Source organism: Bos indicus, chromosome 6 (assembly GCF_029378745.1).
Source record: "Bos indicus isolate NIAB-ARS_2022 breed Sahiwal x Tharparkar chromosome 6, NIAB-ARS_B.indTharparkar_mat_pri_1.0, whole genome shotgun sequence".
Classification (NCBI taxonomy): Eukaryota; Metazoa; Chordata; class Mammalia; order Artiodactyla; family Bovidae; genus Bos; species Bos indicus.
Window position 1 is genome coordinate 117,300,265 of NC_091765.1, and position 17,573 is coordinate 117,317,837.

Consider the following 17,573-nt stretch of genomic DNA (forward strand, 5'->3'; position numbering starts at 1 on the left):
GGGGGCAAACCTGTGGGCCCTCTCGGAGTGAGCCATGTCGCCACAGCCTCGGGGCCCCCGCCCTCGCCAGGCACGCTGGGAGGCGTGGGGGGGTCCAGGCGCTGCAGGCGCCCCTTGCTCACCCTGACCCCTGCGGGGGGCCCACAGACCTCCGGACAAGGCGCGGCCAGCGAGGGCAGGGCCTGGTGTCAGGAGGTCCGGCTTGGGCCTTGAGGGCTCAGTTTTGGGGCCGGCCAGGGTGACTCTGGATGGAGCCCCGGGACCCCGCAGCCCTGCAACTGGCTGGGTTCGAATGCCGAGGACACCCCTCCAGGAGTTAAGCGGAAAGCAGCCGGCCTGGGCCAGGGTCCTGCAGGCCCAACCCAGCGGCTTGGCCCTGACGTGGGAGCTGAGACAGCTTCTTGAGCGCAGGAGGGCTGCGTGTGACTCAGGTCAGGAGAGGCCTGCTGGCGGTGTTACTGAGGATGGGGGAGTTGGGGGACCCACAGGGGTGCCCCCAGGCTGGACAGGAAGGACTCAAGTACAGGCCCGGGGGACCCTGAGGCTGGAAGGAGCGGCCCCCCAGTCCCCGTCCCCGTCGCTCTGAGAGTACTGAGAAGAGACGTGCTGTGCAACTGTGGGGGCCACAGGGGTGCCCGGGGAGGTGGGGGGCAGGGGCATCACCATGTTCCCATCCTCCTGCAGCGTGTGGCCAGCAGCGACCCCTGGTGGCGGCCAGCGTGCCACTGCGGCCCCCCAGAGGCCTACCCTCCTGAGGGTGTCGGGGGGCCTGCTGCCTCTCTTTGGGGACCCCTGCCCCCTGTGCTGGTGGGCCCCCCGCTCAGGACGGCACCCTGGGCTCGGGGTGGACGTGCAGGCCCTGGGGGTGCCCTCTGGTGGTTCCCAGGTCATGTCATGAGGAGTAACCGCTCCAGAGCTCAAGCTTCCGTGACTGGTGTCCAGCCAGCGGTCCGCCTACCCCCTCCACAGTCCCGCTGCCCTGCAGGCTGGGCCTGCTTGGTTCAGAAGGCCCCCGGGGGCCGCCTGGCCCTCACCACCCCCAGGCCAGGGACCCCTGGCCCCGCCCCCGCCCCATGGAAGGGGCCCAGGAGGAAGACGCACTCAGCCTCTCCTGGGGAGCAGGACCCTGGCCCTGGGGGTGCAGACGGAGCCCTCACTGAGACTTGACTTCTGAGCCTTTCATCTATCAGGAGCGTCGGACGTCTGTCTGTCTGGCAGGGCTCTGCAGGGAGACCCCCTGCTCGTGTTTCCACCCATGGCGTCTTCCTGGGTCTCAGGAGACTGGGGGCTTCCAGCCAGGAGGGCGGCAGCTGGGAACTGCTGGTAACCCCCATGAGCGCCCCACTGCGGGGCCTGCAGCCCTCCCTGGACACAGAGCCAACCCCTGCTGCGGCTGCCGTGGTCTCCTTTCTTCCACGAAGGCGCTGGTCTGCGAGATCCGTGGTTGATGCAGATCGCGTCCACCCCAGCACCACATGGCTGACCAGGTGGACCGGGGGGACTGGGGCCCACTCAGCCGACGCCCAGGAGGTGCTGGTGGCCGGCCGGGCAGCTGCGAGGAGTGGGGCAAGGACATACTGTAGACATCGAAAGGACAGTGGCTGTGGTCAGGTCAGCCAGAAACTGCCCCTTTAATGAAGACCAGGACAGGTCTATTGCTTAGATTTAAGAGAAACTTTATTTAGTTTTTTCCTAAAGCAACCTAGTTTAAAAACGAATTGAAAAAAGACGTCAATAGAGAAGAAAAACCTAGACAGACAGACAGACACACACACATACACACACACAAAGGGAAGACGGCAAGATCAGGGCGGCCCCGTCAGATTCTCTTCATCTTGGAAATGAGGTCGTCACAGATCCTGGTCAGCTCATCATTCTCTTTAGTCTGAGGAGGAGAGCCGCGCCCCTGGATTTCTCACAGTGCTTGGAGCCTGGAGCCCCCGAGGCTTCCCGAGCTGCGAGGGCTGCCCGCCCCCGCCCCCTCCGGCCTAGGGACCCTGCGCCCACCTTCTGCTCCACCACCTTCTCCAGGGAGTGGACACGCATCTGCTCCTTCCTCAGGACCGCCTGCAGCGCCAGAGCGTCAGTCTGGGCCTTGCTGCGGACCTGGGCGATCTCCTCACTTGCCCTGGAGCAGCAGAGGGCCCGGCTGAGCCACGGGCAGGGCCAGACCCCCCCAGGCTCCTGCCCCCCATCCTGACCCCCCCAGGCTCCTGCCCCCCAAGCCCTGCCCCCAATCCTGACCCCCGCCAGCCCCGCCTGCCCACGCACTGCCGGAGCTTCTCCTCCGCCTGGGCCTTCAGTGCCTGGTACTTCTGGGCCTCCTTCTCCACCCTCTCTATGTAATCCTCGACACACTTCTTCAGTGACTCTTCGTTCTGGGAGGAAGATGGACGCTGAGCCCCGAGCTGAGGCCCAGCTCTTTGGGGGTTCGTGGAGCAGTCCGCCTGTTTCCCTGCAGACAGCCCAGGCCTGTCCGCCCCTCAGGGCCCTGCCACGGGGGTTCTGTCCAGGTACTGTGGGGGAACCTAGGTCAGGCACCAGGCCCACGGAACAGCCTGTCCTGTTCCCTGAGCCCCGGGCTCTGGCAGCCGGGTGCCCTGCCGTCTGGCGGTGGGGAACAGTGCAGCGACCAGCACAGACCCGTAGTCTCCACGCAGGCCCACACGGACGCCTCGCGGGCACCCGTGTCCAGTTGCAGGTGACAAGCCAAGAGCCCAGGGTGCAGGCACAGGCAGGGCTGAGGCTGGCCCCACCTGCGGGCCTGCCTCTCCCTCTTGCCAGGCTCCGTACCAGGGCTGTGCTCAGCTCCTCCTCCTGCAGGGCCCCGCCCCTCCCCCGGCTCCAGGCTGGCCCAGCACCCACCGTGCGGTAGCCTTCGATCACCTCCTTCTGTTTCTCAAACCGCTTGAAAAGGTCGGAGAACGACTTTTCCATGGAGTGCAGGTCGGCCGTCAGCTGTGCCTTCTCCTTCAGGACCTTCTGCATTTCGGCCTTGGTGAGCTCCTTCTGTTTCTGAGACTCCTCTGGAGGAGAGACCAGCACCTCGGATCGGTGGGCGTCAGGGTGTCTGCCTCTCTCGGGACCTCCCAGGGCAGACCCTTGGGGCTCCAAACGCCCAGAAAACAGCTGTCTCCTCAATACCAGCTCCGCCCAGAAACCGAGGCAGCTGGCAGTAAGCCCAGACCTGTCCCACACTCGGGGCTTCCAGCCCGGACACGGCTAGTGCCCAACATCCACAGAGGCCGCCAGGGGACGCACAGCCCCCAGAGCAGGGTGGACACCGCAGCATCAGGAAGGGACCCAACCTGCCCGCTGCCTCGCCACCCCTGCCCCCGATGCTGGGGCGGGGACTGGCACTCACCCATCACCTGGTAGACAGTCCCCTCAAAGCTGTCCATGATCTTCCTGTGGGAGGAGAGCAGGTGCGTGAGCCGAGTCCCACGTGCACGCGCGCGCACAGCAGGGCGGCTGCACTCACCCCATCTCCAGGAGCCTCTCCTGCAGCGCCGCGCACTTGCCCCGCAGCACCTCGTTCTCCTTCTGCGTGGCCTCCACCTGCGTGGTCACACGCCTGCGTTGGCCCAGGGCCGCCCCCCGTGCTGACATCTCCCACCCCACTTGGTGGACGCCTCCCAACATGGGCGGGGCGGCTTAAGGGGGGTGGGAGGTGCTGGGCACCGCAGGGTCCAGCCCAGGCCTCCACCCCCTTAGACATCGCCCCGGCCTCGTCCTCACCCAGTGAGGAGGCTGGGGGGTGCTCCCCGGGGGCGGTGCAGACCCTCCCCCATGGGTTCTGTGACACACGTGGGGGCGGAAACAGGACAGCCGGCTGCCGCACCGCCTGGGCACAGCGAGTGGAGCCTGTGACGCCGACCCCCCAGCCCCGCCCGCGCTCACCGCCGAGTCCAGGTCCTTCTGGCTGTACTGCAGCACGTCCACGATCGGCCCCACAGGCAGCAGTGGAGCCCCGGGCCCAAGGTCACACGGAGCCAGGCCAGGTATCTGCGGGAGAGACCGGCGGGGCCGTGAGCTCCCCCGCGCGGCCCCCCGCCCTCCCGGCTCCTCACACCACAGCCAGAGGCGGCGCCTCGGCCCCCACCCGCCCTGTGAAGCCTGCAGATCCGCAGCACGTGAAAGCTGGGCCCTGAGAACAAGCGAGTCTCTAAAGCAGAGGGGACGAAGCACTTACAGGAATGCCCGGGGCTCCAGGGAAGTCCAGGTCAAGCAGCTGGGCCTCCGGGGGGCTTCCAGAGGAAGGCTTGTCCACACTGCGAGCACGGAGACCAAGAGAGAAGCCACCTGCTGTCTGCATGAGCCCGGGGCTCTCCTCGGAGGCCAGAGGGCCCGCGCTCGGGACAGGTAGGCCCCGCGGCCTGCCGCTGCTGTGGGCACATGGGAGCATGCCCGCTCACTAACTGGGCCCCCAGGTGGGCCCAGCCCCCGCCCTCGCCCCTCCCACCAGCCAGGCGTACCTGCTGGGTGTCAGCCCCTGGGGACTGTCCTGCAGGAGCGGGTCGAAGTTGAGGTACAGCGACTGCTTCCTCAGGGCTGACTCTTTAAACTGCGAGGCGGGGGGCAGGGTCAGCCGTGTCCACAGCGTGCGTGCCCCATCCCTCGGGGGAGCCCAGCCCACAGGAGACGCCTCTGGGGCCTGAGCCAAGTGGTCTGGGGGCCAGGGGCAGGACTGCCCTGGGAAGAGTGGCTGCAGCAACGGGCCTGGGGTGACGCCATCTCCAGGGACACAGAGCCTGCTCCCGGGCAGCGGGGCCGCGACCGTGCTGGGTACTCACCGAGGGCGCCCCGAACTGCTCCAGGTAGTCCAACTCTGCCCCCGCGCCTAGGACTGAGAGGGCGTCAGCAGCCGCCCCCCACCCGCCACGGGCTGCCCGCCCCCCATGGGCCTCAGGTGAGATAAGGCCAGGTCAGCCGTGTGCCCCCCAGCCTGGCACTTGGCTGTGCCCAGCACAGCACCCCTCCCCGGGCTCCGGGACCAAGCGCTTTTTGCTGTAGAGCAGGGTTGCTCAGGGTGCCTGGGGCCAGAGGGTTCGGGGGTGTCACAGAAATGTTCCCTGGGGGCCAGGTCGCCCTGGATGAGAACCACCACGGAGAGAGTTCTTTACTATCTGATAATCTGAACTCTGCTTAAAAAAACCCAAAGGTGACTGATGCCACAAAAATTTTAAATTGACACCAAAAGCCCAAGCAGCAATAGAACCAATTGGGTTTGAAAGTAGACATCTGTGCTTCTGAAGACACCATCAAGGAAGTGAAGCCAGTTTTTGCAAATCATGTACCTGACGAGCAATTCTTATCTGGATTATATCAGAAATCGGTACAGTGTAATAAAGAAAACAGTTCGATGTTAAACCAGGCAAAGAACCTGAGCAGATGAAGGTCAGGAGCGCGTGCGCTGCTCAACATGAGGGAGCAAACCCACCATGCGGCCACTCCCTGGACCTCAGACCCCACGGAGCCGGGCTGGGCCCCCAGGAGCCTCCGCCCAGAGACAGACAGCAGTGCACGCGCTCCAGGCAGCCTGCTCCTGACGGCCAGAGCAGCCGTGGAAGGAGACGAGGCACCATCCACGGCAGGGACGCTGCTCGGCCAGGAGAGAAGCCCTGCCTCACCCTGACCTGAGGCAGAGCACCGCGACACAAAGTGACCCGTGAGGCCAGGGCCCCTGGGGCAGAGGGAGGCTCCTCCTGGCTCCCAGCCCCACTGGTGCGGTGAGGACCCCACAGAGAGCCCCCCAGAGACCCTCGGCCCATGCCCTGCCTGCCTCAGGCCTGGGCTCTTCACGGGACGGAGACCCTCGAGCCCTCCTGGCCCTGAAAGGCCCCGGCCGCACTAGGGCAGCTCAGCCTGTGCCTCTGGGGGCGGGTGGCTCCTCTCCAGGGGCCTCGGTTCACACAGGCCCTCCAGGCTCGGCGGCCCACTGCCTCCGGTGCCTGCGCTGAGGACGGACAACCACATACCCTCCGCGGGGTCCCGGAACTGCTCCCCGTTCAGGTCCAGGGTGGGCTCCGGCCCCCTCTCGGTGGGGGGTGTAGGGTTGGTGGGTGCAGTCGGTGGCTCGCTACTTGGGCTGCTGAGGGGCGCCGAACCCCCCAAAGAGCCTGTGGTCCACCCCTGAAAGGGAGGTGGGATCACTGCAGGGCTGGCTGAGACGAGGGGTGTGGGGGAGCAGGGGCAACGGCGTGCCCTCCCCACCAGCCTCCCTCTGCCCGTGGCACCCGCAGATGTGGTGGCTGCGCCCATACCTCGCCCGCCGCTCCTGGGGTCCTCGCTGGGGCCCTCGTCCCGGGTGTGTCATCTGAGCACGCCTGCCTGAAGAGACAGGGTCAGCAGGGCCTGAGCCCACCCCCAGCTCCGAGCTGCCAGGGTCCTGCGACCCCTGCCCTAGAAGCCAGGCTCAGGGCCACATCGGGGGCCCCACAAACCATCCGGCCCAACCTCGCCTGCACAAGAATCGCGCTCCTCAGGAGTGGGCAAAGTGCCCTGAGGTCGTTTCAACTCAAGTAAAAGCAAAAATAAGTGAATGCTATGGTTGCTAGGAAATGGCAACAGAGGCCAGCCCGGGAGGCTGGGGCCCCGCTCAGCACCGAGCACACCCCGGGAGCGGGCAGCGGGAGGCAGACGAGGCGCCAGAGTATTCCTGGACCTTCCAGAGGCGCAGACGGCCCTCCTGGACTACACGGGCACCCCCCGTCCCCAGGGCCCCCACCTGGGGGACACGTGGCACCTCTGGTCTCACGTCTGCCCTGGAGGACCACCAGCCCGTGCTCACCGGCTCAGAGACAAGGCCTCTGTGGCCTGGCCGCTCTGCGGGTGCTCCAGGGGCCGGGCCTCGCCACTGTCTGCGGCCGGGTTACAGTCTGGGTCGTCTGGCTTGTCCCAGCTCGGGCCGTCGGACCCACGCAGAGTGAGCTCGCAACCCTTGCCCGCCTCCAGGGTGGCCTTTCCGGGCCTCGCCTCTGGTCTCCTCGAGGGGGGCTTGAGACCCAGGGCCTTCCCTCGCTTCCGCAGTGGGGGAGACCTTTTGCCGGTGGCATCAGAGAAGTCGAACTCCAGCCGGACAGGACCGCTCCTCAGAGAGCTGGCGGCCTGGCCACAGGTCTCCTCCCCCTGAGCACCGGGGTGTGTGGCCCCCGCAGCCTCTCCAGGGCCGGTCAGAGCCGTGTCCTCGCGGCTGGTGGCATCCATGGAGCCCACTGGGGCCGCTCCAGGCAGGTCCACGAGGGGTTTTTCTCCAGGGGGGGCACCACAGGGCGAGGCGGGCCTGGCAGGGGGACCAGGGACCCCCTCTGAGTCCCCTCCCGTACCGCTGAGTGGGTCCTCTGCTGTGTCCTGGGACACCACCCCAGAGGGCTGTTCTGGAGCCATGGGGCCGAGGGGCATGCTCTCCTCTGAGGGCCAAGGGTGGACGTGCTCTTCCCGGGCACACTCAGGGCTGCCAGGTGCTGGTCCTCGGGAGGCCTCCGGGTTTTCAACACTCTCTGGTATCTGGGAAGAGCTTGAGGGACCCAGGCTGACCAGAGGAGCTGAGGGGGGCCCACCAGGAGGCTGGTCTTCAGAGACTGGTCTCATGTCCTCTGAGGGGGGCTCGGTGTTGACTGGTACTGGCTTCTGGAGAATTCCATGGGTCGTTTTGGTGTCTGTTTCCTTGGTGAACTGTTGACTTTTCAGAAAACAAACTTAGTTAACACTAAGGAACCAGTTAGGACTTTAGTTGGATTTTAGTCCATGTGAAAACATTAACTAAATACAAAAACGAGAAGCATTCTGTCGACGCTCTCCTTGGGACCCGCTTTCACGAGAACATTCCCACAAGTCGGTGTCGGTGGGCCCTGGAGACCCAGGTGACAAGAGCAGAAACCTCGCCGACGACGGTCAGAGTTGAGCTTCCCCACACCAGCCCACGTCCCCCTTCCAGCTGGGGACCACCGCCACGTCATCAGGGAAAGTCAGGCTCCCCACTGGAGCGAGAAAGGCCAGGTGGAGGCCACGGCCTTTAGGAGAAGCAGGACCCCAGCTCCCCGCAGCTAGAGCGGCTCAAAGCTGGCGCCTCAGCAGCCTGGCCTCCCTCTCTTTGGGCTTTGACAAAACGACAGTATTTGAGTCACTCTAATCTCATTCAGCTGAATTTCAAACAGAAAAGTAAAAGCCTGAAGCTGAAAAGCAGTGAGGAGACCTGGGTAGAGGGGAGTCAGGTGCGAGGAATTTCCACTCTGGATTCAGTGGATCCCTTGGGGGCACTCGCTGGGTAAATTCAGCCTAATCTGGGGTGAAGAGCCGCCACCAGGTCCCCGTCTCTAGACAGAGGCAGGAAAGCCTGGGCGTTCACTGAGCTGACAGCCACATCCAGCCAAACACCTAATGCCAGGTGAGGCTGCAAAGACAAGACGCTCCTCTGGTCAAAGTCAAGTGTTTCCAATCTGATTCGTCAAACTGGATCACACAACAGACAGCTTCTGTGCCTTTAGCAGCAAGGCCGGCCTGTAAGCCCTCTCCCAGGCTTGCTGCTGAGCATAGGAGACTCCTGAAGCACTAACACAGCAGCAAAGCCACAGAGCACCCCTCTTTGGAGATTCCGCCAGGGCACTTCATGAAGTCAGAGGAACAAAAACCAATGTCAATTTGCTGGCAAGAGCACAACAGAGAAGCAGAATGTAAAGTTTACACTTTTTCTGTTTCATTACTCACTTTTCCAGTAACAAACGGTTTCTGAGGTGCTTTGGGCCACGCAGGACGCACAGCAGAGACCAGAAGCCTAACGGATGTGGCCCTCTGCAAACAGAGCTTTCTGCTGAGTCCCTGAGGCCACAGACGGCAGTGCATCAAACCACCCCACACTTACTTCTCTTTCTGGGTACAGACTTGATGGCAGTTTTCTAATTCAATGGGGTCACCCAGAACAAAACAGGCTTCGAGCTTGCTGCCCACGCTGGGACTTAAGATCCTGTATGTCTGTGGGTCCCGTAGAGGTGTCTGAAAAGTCACCTGTTGGGGAGAGAGGAGGGCACCTGCTCAATAATTCAAGTCTTTGACACCCCTCGGGCAGCACCGTGCCCTGCCCGGGCAGCTCAGTAAGTTGCCAGGAAAGCAGGTGGCAGGGCGACCTCCGTGTGACACACGACAGAGCGAACACAGGGGCCTGACGTGCTTACCTTCACAGTTTTGGCTGTGCTCTTCGGCGGCACATTCTCTTTCTGTGACAGACGGAGAACGGACGCCCTTCCGGTAAGTTCCGGGGGTGAAAACAGGAAGTCGCAATTTTCCCTACTTTTGTCACCAGTGACGTTTTCGTCACTGAAGAGATGCAGACTCATTCTGGAAAAGCAGACAGTTGGGTGTCAGGAGGGGGCAGTGGCCCTCTGCTGTCTGGACGCTCATAGGTGCCAGTGACAGGGCTGATCCCACGGTGCTGCAGGGAGATGCCCCCCTTCCGCACAGCTGGGTCAGACTTCAGGCAGTCCCCATCCTGCTCCGGGGGAGCTGCCACCTCCCTGGAGTAAGAGCCGGAGGAGCCTTCAGCTCACAGGGCAGGAGGGAAGGCTCAGGTGATTAAAACAACTTGAACTTTGTGGGTAAAAGTTCAGAGACAGAGAAGGGCTGATCTGTGACGAAACTGAAGCAGCAGAGGAAGCCTGGGCCCTCCATCAGGTGGAGCAGCTGCCAAGTTTGTGGAGAACAGAAACGCCAATAGGGCCCAGCAGCATGGCCAAGGAGGAGCTGGAGAAGGTAACAAGCAGCAGGTGTCGAGTCACCTGTGGGGAGTTGAGTGTCTCCATCAGGGGCCTCCAGTCAGGCCCAGGGGGTTCCAGGAAAGTCTCATTCCTCCTTCCCGAGGCCCTCATGATGGTCAGTGCCATGGCATTCCCAATTTAGGAGTCACCAGAGAACTGGGCATTTGCCTCGTGGGGGCACTACAGGTATTCGCTGGCGTTGGGGACCCTGGGGACTGTGGTAGAGGATGCCAGGTGGCTGGGGCAGCAGGAGAAAGGGTGGCTTTAAAAAGAGGTGAGGTCAGGGTGACAAGCCACCTCGAAGGGCTTTGGGGGTAGGGGCTGCCTGTGGAGGACAAGAGGGGTGGGGTGGGGAGAGTCAGAGGCTCTGGCACTGGGCCAGGGGTGGCCTGGTCAGCCCCTCATGGCATCAGGCTCACACACTGCGTCGGGAGACGCGAAAGATGAGCCCGAGCCGGTGGCCACTGTGAGGTTTGGCCTGAACAACTGGGTAAACAGGGGAGGGGGCTGGACGGCTGCAGGACCCAGGACGGAGAGCAGACACAGAGGACGCCTTTCCGGCAGACCCCCTCCTTGCCCTGCGGACGGTGGGAGAACAATGACGGCAGCCTTCCGGGGTTCGGCTTCTACTAATAATGAGGGCTTCTGCTTAAAAGGAGGAGTCTTTGAGGGGGGCTGGTCGGGAAGGCGGGGAGGGACTAGGGACCTAAGGTGAGCGGGGTCTGCGGAATCAGGTGCGGCAGGAGTCTGCGATGGGTCCAGGCGGGACTGGACCCAGAGGGGCGGGGATTGGGAGGCCAGCGCTGGGCGCAGGGCAGCGAGCGCGCGTGTACTCAGGCTCGGAATCACCGGGCGTCTCGGGAGGCGGGGGCGGGAGCACATCTGCTCTGCTCCCGGTTGCGGCCGGGCGGGCGGGATGAGGGACGGCGGGAGAACGGCCCAGACCGCGAGGAGGGCGGAGTCGGAGGCGGTATAGGCCCCGGTCTGGGTTGGGGGGCGGGGGTCGCCAGCGCGGCAGGCAGACCCAGGCCGGCAAAGCCCCAAGCCCCGGCTACAGGCAGGACCGGAGCCCCGAGCCGGGACCCCGCCGCCGCCCTCTTACCTGTCGGCCGCCGCGCGGAGCCCAGGGTGGGAAGTGCCGAGCTCGGGAGCCCCTCTGCCCGCCGCCGATTCAAATACCGACGGTTGGCGAGCGCGGCCAATCAGCACGCGGCTGGGGCGGGGCGCGAGGCCGACAGCCAATGGGAGGCAGAACGCCAGTCCACGCCCACTAGGAGGTTTCGTTTCCGGGGCGAGGGCACGCTGGACGCGGCGGACACCGGATTCCTCAGTAAAGGCTGCTCGCCTGACGCCCCTAGAGGAGCGGTCGCACGCGGGTGGACGGTGACTGCGGAGCCCGCCGTCGCCCAGGAATCCCGGGCTTTGCTGCGGACGCGCCTGAGCTGCGTGGAAATGAGGGCCCGAGAGCCTCTCCCCCGAGTTTCAGTTTCCCCAGCTGGGCAATGGGATCGAGTGCAGCGCCGCTCCAAAGCGGGTCGTGTGGAAGAGCCAAACCCTCGCGAGAACTGTAGGGGCGGCTCGCGAGGCGGGGGGGGCGTCGAACGAGGGGCCCAAGAACTTCATTTCCCAAAATACTCTGTGGGACTCCATTTCCCAGAGCGCGAGGGCAGGGACTCCGTTTCCCAGAGCGCCCCGCGAGTGCCTCCAGGGCAGGGACTCAGTTTCCCAGAGCGCCCCGCGCCGCCGGGCGCCTACCGGACCTGGACGCTGTGGCCGGTTCGCTACGCTGGGTGGCAGGCCTCGCCGAGCCAGTTTCCCGCCGGCGACGGCGGCGCGATGGACAGTCCCGAGGTCACCTTCACGCTGGCCTACCTGGTGTTCGCCGTGTGCTTCGTGTTCACCCCCACCGAGTTCCACTCGGCCGGGCTCACGGTGCAGAACCTGCTGTCGGGCTGGCTGGGCAGCGAAGACGCCGCCTTCGTGCCGTATCACCTACGCCGCACGGCCGCCACGCTGCTGTGCCACTCGCTGCTGCCCCTCGGTGAGCCCAGGGCCGACCTCCGGGACCCGGAGCGGGAGGGACGGGGGGCGGGCTCCCGTGTTGGAGAGCCGAGGCTGCGGGCGGAGCGCCCGTGTGCTTGGGGAAGTGCTGTCCCTTGCAGGTACCCGGCGGAGAGGCGGGCTCAGAACTCTAGGGAAGGGGGTGAGCTGGCTCTCGGGGTACAGGTCCCTCGAGTCGAGGTATGAGTTAACTGATGCCCGTAGAGGTGGCCTGTCCCAATCTCCTTGGAAGGTGGGTGGGGGAAAGGCAGGCAGAGAGGATGAGGGCAGTCGAGTGTCATTTCCGCCTCCGGGGAATCTTCCTGACCCAGGGATCGAACCCGCATCTCCTGCATTGGCAGGCTGGATCTTTGCCACTGAACACTAGGGAAGGCCCCCACCCCCACCCTTTTTAAAAACTATAATTTTATCCATGGCTGTGCTGGGTCGTCATTGTTGCGCGAGGTCTTTCTCTAGTTGCGCAGAGTGGGAGATACTCTGCTGCAGGCCTTAAAGCACGCAGATTTCAGTAGTTGCAGCACACGGGCTTAGTTGCTCTGCAGCATGTGGAATCTTCCTGGACCAGAAATCAAATCCATGTGCTCTGCGTTGGCAGGCAGATTCTTATCCACTGCAGCACCTGGGAAGTCCTAGAGAAGTCCTTTGGAAACCAAAGAAGTGTTATTTATTGCCACATGAGTTACTTATTATGTATCAGATTGATCAATAGCATTTATTACGTTTTTGCAACTTCAAACCTTTCCTGCAGGTCACTGTCTACTTTATTAATTTTGACATGCAAACTGGCCCCCATCTGGCCACCAGGGGCCTGGAGCTGGCTCCTGTGTCCCTGTGACAGGCTCTTGTCACCTTTGTTGACTGGTCCACGACGTCCCAGTTCTGGGATGGGCCATACTCTGGTCTGCTTCCTCAGAGTAGGTGGGATCCAGAGGCTGAGATCCAGTCCCAAGACGGCCTGTGGGCAGCTCTGCATTGGGTGAAACCAGATCCTTGTGCTTAGTTTTGTTTTTCTAGGATTTTCTCATTTTATTTCTTCCACTCATATGTGGTTTGTGCAAAACTAAAGTAATAAGATGAGAATGTTTTCTGCTCACTGGACAAGTACTCAGTTGAGTCAGCTATGGAGCTGGGCAAGGCCCACCTGCCCTGGGGTACCATGGCCTTGCCCTGGGAGCTGACCATGGCAGAGGGCCAGACCCAAGGCTGGGGATTAAAGGAAGGGGCCTCCCCCAACCCCACCAAGGGACAGGGACAGCACTGGGGAGGCTGGCAGCCTGGCAGTCCCAACCTCTGCTGAAGCTTGCCCGTCCCTTTTAGGCTACTATGTGGGCATGTGCTTCGCAGCCTCGGAAAAGCAGCTCTACTACCCCAGCCAGACCCCGGAGACCTGGCGGGCCTTCCTCCTGCTAGCATTGATGCTGCCCGCCATCGCCTGCACCTTGATCTACTACTGGTCCCGGGACCACTGGGCCTGCCACCCCCTGGCCCGCACCCTGGCCCTCTATGCCCTCCCACGGTCGGGCTGGCAGGCCGTGGCTTCCTCCGTGAACACGGAGTTCCGGCGGATTGACAAGTTTGCCACGGGGGTGCCGGGTGCCCGTGTGATCGTGACGGACACGTGGGTGATGAAGGTGACCACGTACCGCGTGCACGTGGCCCAGCAGCAGGACGTGCGCCTGACTGTGACGGAGGCCCAGCAGCACGAGCTCTCCCCAGACTCGCACCTGCCCGTGCAGCTCCTCACCATCCGCGTGGCCAGCGCCAACCCCGCCGTGCCGGCCTTCCACATCCGGTAGGCGGGCCTGCAGCTGGGGCCGCTGGGGTGGTGCGCCCGTGGTCTGCTCTTTGTGTTGCTCAGGGGGCGGGGTGGGTGGGAGCTGGTCCCTCCGGAGTGCCCCTCCCTCAGGTCCTCTGCGTTTCCCCTTTCTTCCCAGCCTGCCCTGAGCTGTCTTCCCGGCGTCTCGGGAGGAGCACACGGCAGGTGTTTGGGGGCCACTGTATAGGACAGAGGCTCAGTGGCTCCCTCAGCCCTGAGCCTGGGCCGGGGCCGAGGCGCTCCTGTCCAGTTCAGGCTGTGGCGGGCCTGCCCGCCCCCCTGGACCCGTCTTGGGCTTGAACGTGCCGAGGGCCAGGCCCTCTGCCGCAGCTGCAGTTCTCCCACCCTCCGTGCCCCTCTGCACCTCCCAAGGAGAGGCCCGTGGGCAGCAATGGACCAGTGGGCTCTGGCCCTAGGGCCATCTCTAGTGCTCCCTGCCCAGCAGCACCCACCTCTACAGGCTGAACTCCACGGAGTACGGTGAGCTGTGTGAGAAGCTCCGGGCGCCCATCCGCAGCGCAGCCAACGTGGTCATCCACCAGAGCCTGGGCGACCTCTTCCTGGAGACCTTCGCCTCCCTGGTGGAGGTCAACCCGGCCTACTCGGTCCCCAGCAGCCAGGTAGGGGGCTGGGCAGGGGAGGTGGGTTCCCACAGCTGGGCCGCCATGGACCGCCTCTCCTGGGGTAGGGCAGGACCCCCATCCCCAGGGTGGCCCGACCGGGCTTCCTCTGACCACCTGGCCTGCCTGCAGGACCTGGAGGCATGCATCGGCTGCATGCAGACTCAGGCCAGCGTGAAGCTGGTGAAGACCTGCCAGGAGGTGGCCGTGGGCGAGTGCCAGCAATGCTACTGCCGCCCCATGTGGTGCCTCACCTGCATGGGCAAGTGGTTCGCCAGCCGCCAGGACCCGCAGCGCCCCGACACCTGGCTGGCCAGCCGCGTGCCCTGCCCCACCTGCCGCGCGCGCTTCTGCGTCCTGGACGTGTGCGCCGTGCGCTGAGCCCCTGGGCCCTGTGGCCGCCTCCAGGGCGGACGGGCCTCTGGGCCCTCCTCGGTGCTGCTGTGGGCAGCTCTTTGTGTGGCGACTCACTGGTGCCCCGACTCACTGGTGCCCCGAGGCTGTGGAAGGGCCTGGCTGCAGTTTCGGCAGAACCTTCCTGCTGAAGTTCTGTTCCTGGCAGTGGGGTGGTCTTCAGCACCTCTGCCTCCTTCCCTCTCTGTTCTTCCGACTAGGGGTCAGTGCTGGGCATGCAGAACGTGGTGTCGGGTCCATCTTCAGAGCATTCTGGGGCCCCTGAGCTGTGTTCTGGGTGACCCCTTGGTCTGCCCCAGATGACCCTAATCTAGCCATTTGCCTTAAGTGTATGGGGCACAAAAGTCTTAACTGCTCCTCAGTTATACGACAGACCTGAATTTGTCTACGACTGCAGTCTGTCATGCTTCTGTTGCCAGGCTGGCCACTGGCCCTGCAGCATGGACCCCCTCCCCACGAGGCCGCTCTGAGGGGTGTGGAGCCTGGCGGTGGAGGGCACGAGCATTGCCCAGGGCCTCCTGGTGACCGCGGCCAGCCGAGGGCGCCCTCCTGGGTGGAGTGGCCCCCATCTGCCCCCTACCCAGGGACTCCTCGGGCTTTCCATCAGGCGCTGTTTTCGCCTGCCTTTCCCTTAGCCGAAGGCATGTGGGGCTGCCCACCCCTTTGAGGGGCCTGTGACCACGTGCCTTTTGGTGCTCCCACGAGTCCACGGAATGGGCTGTCTCAGACTCCTGGTTGCCCGGGAACATCTTGTGTTCAGACAGCAAGATTGTGGGGACCTAGCACGAGGCCCCCCACAGGCCCACCTGCTTCAGAAGGGAAGTGCCCAGCAGTCAAGACGATGACAGTCGTCTTCCCCAATCTTGGTGGTGAGGTGGGGGGCAGGGAGGAAAGTGCTGGGCTCCTGGGTACAGCTCTGAATGTGGCTGTTGGAGGGGCCCTAAGCCTCGTAAACTTGGTCCTGCTAAGCAGGTTAGATGGAATCAACTCCACCAAGGCTGCACTGAGCCCAGGGATTTGGAAGTGAGCAAGCCCAGATTCGTGGTCTTCTGGGGTCACCCACAGGGGACAGCCATCAGAAGGGCAGCCAGGAGCCATGCCTGGCCTCAGCCTGAAATTTCAAACTCTGGCAAGGGAGAGCCAGGCCTGGGGTTGTCTTTTCTACAAGAGATGGTTACTTAGTTTTATAAAGATAAACCTATTGTAGCAAAGTGGTATGCTATTGAATAAAATGTTAGTATGAAGTTATTAGTATTTTTTTTTCCTGATATTCAAACAGTTGGGGCAAGGCCATCTTAGAAGTGGCCTCTTTAGCGTGCATGTTTTCTTCAGAATAAAGGGAGGCAGACTCTTCAGGAATCTTCCCCTGATATTCTAGCTGGGGTCTCAAAAAGCTCACTTCAGGGAACCTTTGTGGATGGGTCCTGGGGGCTGGGGGTGGGGGGTCAGCATACACATGCTCCAGATGCAGGGGCCCACGTGAGGGACACTGGTGATCCAAGGTGGTGAGCCCTGCCGGGCGAGGCCTCCAGCCCTGTGCTTGCTGCTCGGTCCCACACGGAGCCTGCTGGCACAGCCGCTTGGCTGGGAGAGCTCCTCAGCAGCACAAGCTCCCTGCTCCCTTATGCTGCTGCCGGACCCTGAACATGTTTATAAAGTACACGCAACCCACTGAAAGCCAGTGGACTGGAATTTACTATATCTTGGAGATACTCGATTTTTTTTTTCACTATAGTCCTTCTCTGATAGTTTAGTCATAAGTCATGTCTGACTCTGTGACTTAATGTGTTACCGAGTCCAAGCTCGCTCTGCTCACTGCATGGTAGGCCAGTGAACCGGAGACCAGGAGCTGAGGCAAGGAATACTTTACTCTGAGGGCCCGCTGACGGAAGACGGCAAGCTGTCTCAAAACAACCGTGTCACTGGGGTCTGGATGCCAGAGTCTTTCATAGGCCAGAGGTGGCGGATGTAAGGGAACAGTAAAAAGGCCGTTAATCTTGCAAATATCTCCTAGAATTGCAAGCCTCAGGCAGGGTATATGTTTCTTCCTGCCTTCTACAGCTGGACAGGGTTCTGAACAAAGGGCACTTTAGAGTCAGGCAGAGAAGCAGGATTCTCTGAGGAAGGGTTTATGTACGATTGTCAAACAGTCCCAGCACAGAGTCAGAATTGCTTTTCCCTAAAACGTGGACTGCAGCCCGCCAGGCTCCTCTGCCCTGGGATTTCCCAGGCATGAATACTGGAGTGGGTTGCCATTTCCTTCTCCAGATCTTCCCAACCCTGGGATTGAACCCAAGTCTTTTATTTATTTGCACACAAGCATCACCACCTAACGCCTGGAGACTGGCCAAAGGCCCAGCCCGGTGAGGGGGGGGAGGGAAGGGAAGGGGGGTGTGTGTGCGTGTGAAGAACGTGGAGTAGGCTCACAGGTGTGTGTGTTTGTGAAGAAGCTGACATAAGCCCACGGGTTGTGTGTGTGTGTGTGTGTAAACAATGTGACATAGTTTCAGGGGTCTGGGCATCTGACGCCGGCAGCGAGTTTTCAGGGCGCGAAGCCTGCAGCCTGAGGCTGCCTCCCCTTCCGGGTTCCGGGTTCCCGCCAGCGCGGACAATGTCCCTGCCTTGCCGACCAATCGGAGAGCGCCCCAAACCTGGGCTAGGCCAATCGGCGGCGCGTCCTTTGCCCCCTCGGCGCGCCCAAGTCGCCGGCCTCCGAATCTCCCGCCAATACTCCTACCCCGCCCGCGAAGGCGCGGCCAATCAGCATCGAGCGGCCCGGCGGCCCGGCCGCCTCCATGGCGGAGGGGACGACCTTTTCTGAGGCCTCGCTCAGTGTCCCCGGCGGAGCCCCTTCGCTGCCCGGATGGCAGTGCGCGGGGCAGCGGTTTAACGGCGGCCGCCCCGGCCTGGGCA

The 17,573-nt window shown here is 63.0% G+C and overlaps 2 protein-coding genes across 6 annotated transcripts; one reads left to right on the top strand and one right to left on the bottom strand.

Annotated features, from left to right (window-relative positions):
• Positions 1-1,659: 1,659 nt before the first annotated feature.
• Positions 1,660-10,985, bottom strand: TACC3 (transforming acidic coiled-coil containing protein 3). Of its 5 annotated transcripts, none has more exons than XM_019963195.2 (16): positions 10,852-10,985; positions 9,171-9,333; positions 8,861-9,003; positions 6,791-7,681; positions 6,264-6,330; positions 5,979-6,132; positions 4,794-4,846; positions 4,476-4,564; positions 4,193-4,385; positions 3,901-4,005; positions 3,482-3,558; positions 3,365-3,408; positions 2,887-3,026; positions 2,272-2,378; positions 2,008-2,128; positions 1,660-1,885 (listed from the first exon to the last, which is right to left on the bottom strand). In XM_019963195.2, exons 2-16 carry the CDS (start codon positions 9,330-9,332, stop codon positions 1,820-1,822), a joined length of 2,412 nt encoding a protein of 803 aa, XP_019818754.1. In that variant the 5' UTR covers position 9,333; positions 10,852-10,985; the 3' UTR covers positions 1,660-1,819. The 5 variants fall into 5 exon arrangements, 4 of the variants coding, with proteins under 4 accessions (XP_019818754.1, XP_019818752.1, XP_019818753.1 ...); XM_019963193.2 differs by having other exon boundaries at positions 2,866-3,026; XM_019963194.2 differs by having other exon boundaries at positions 2,866-3,026; positions 9,171-9,770; positions 10,852-10,982.
• Positions 10,986-11,201: 216 nt separating this feature from the next.
• Positions 11,202-15,904, top strand: TMEM129 (transmembrane protein 129, E3 ubiquitin ligase). Its single transcript, XM_019963192.2, has 4 exons — positions 11,202-11,790; positions 13,128-13,602; positions 14,087-14,246; positions 14,379-15,904. The coding sequence occupies exons 1-4, from the start codon at positions 11,202-11,204 to the stop codon at positions 14,625-14,627; spliced, it is 1,473 nt and encodes a 490-aa protein (XP_019818751.2). The 3' UTR covers positions 14,628-15,904.
• The last annotated feature ends 1,669 nt before the right edge of the window (positions 15,905-17,573 follow it).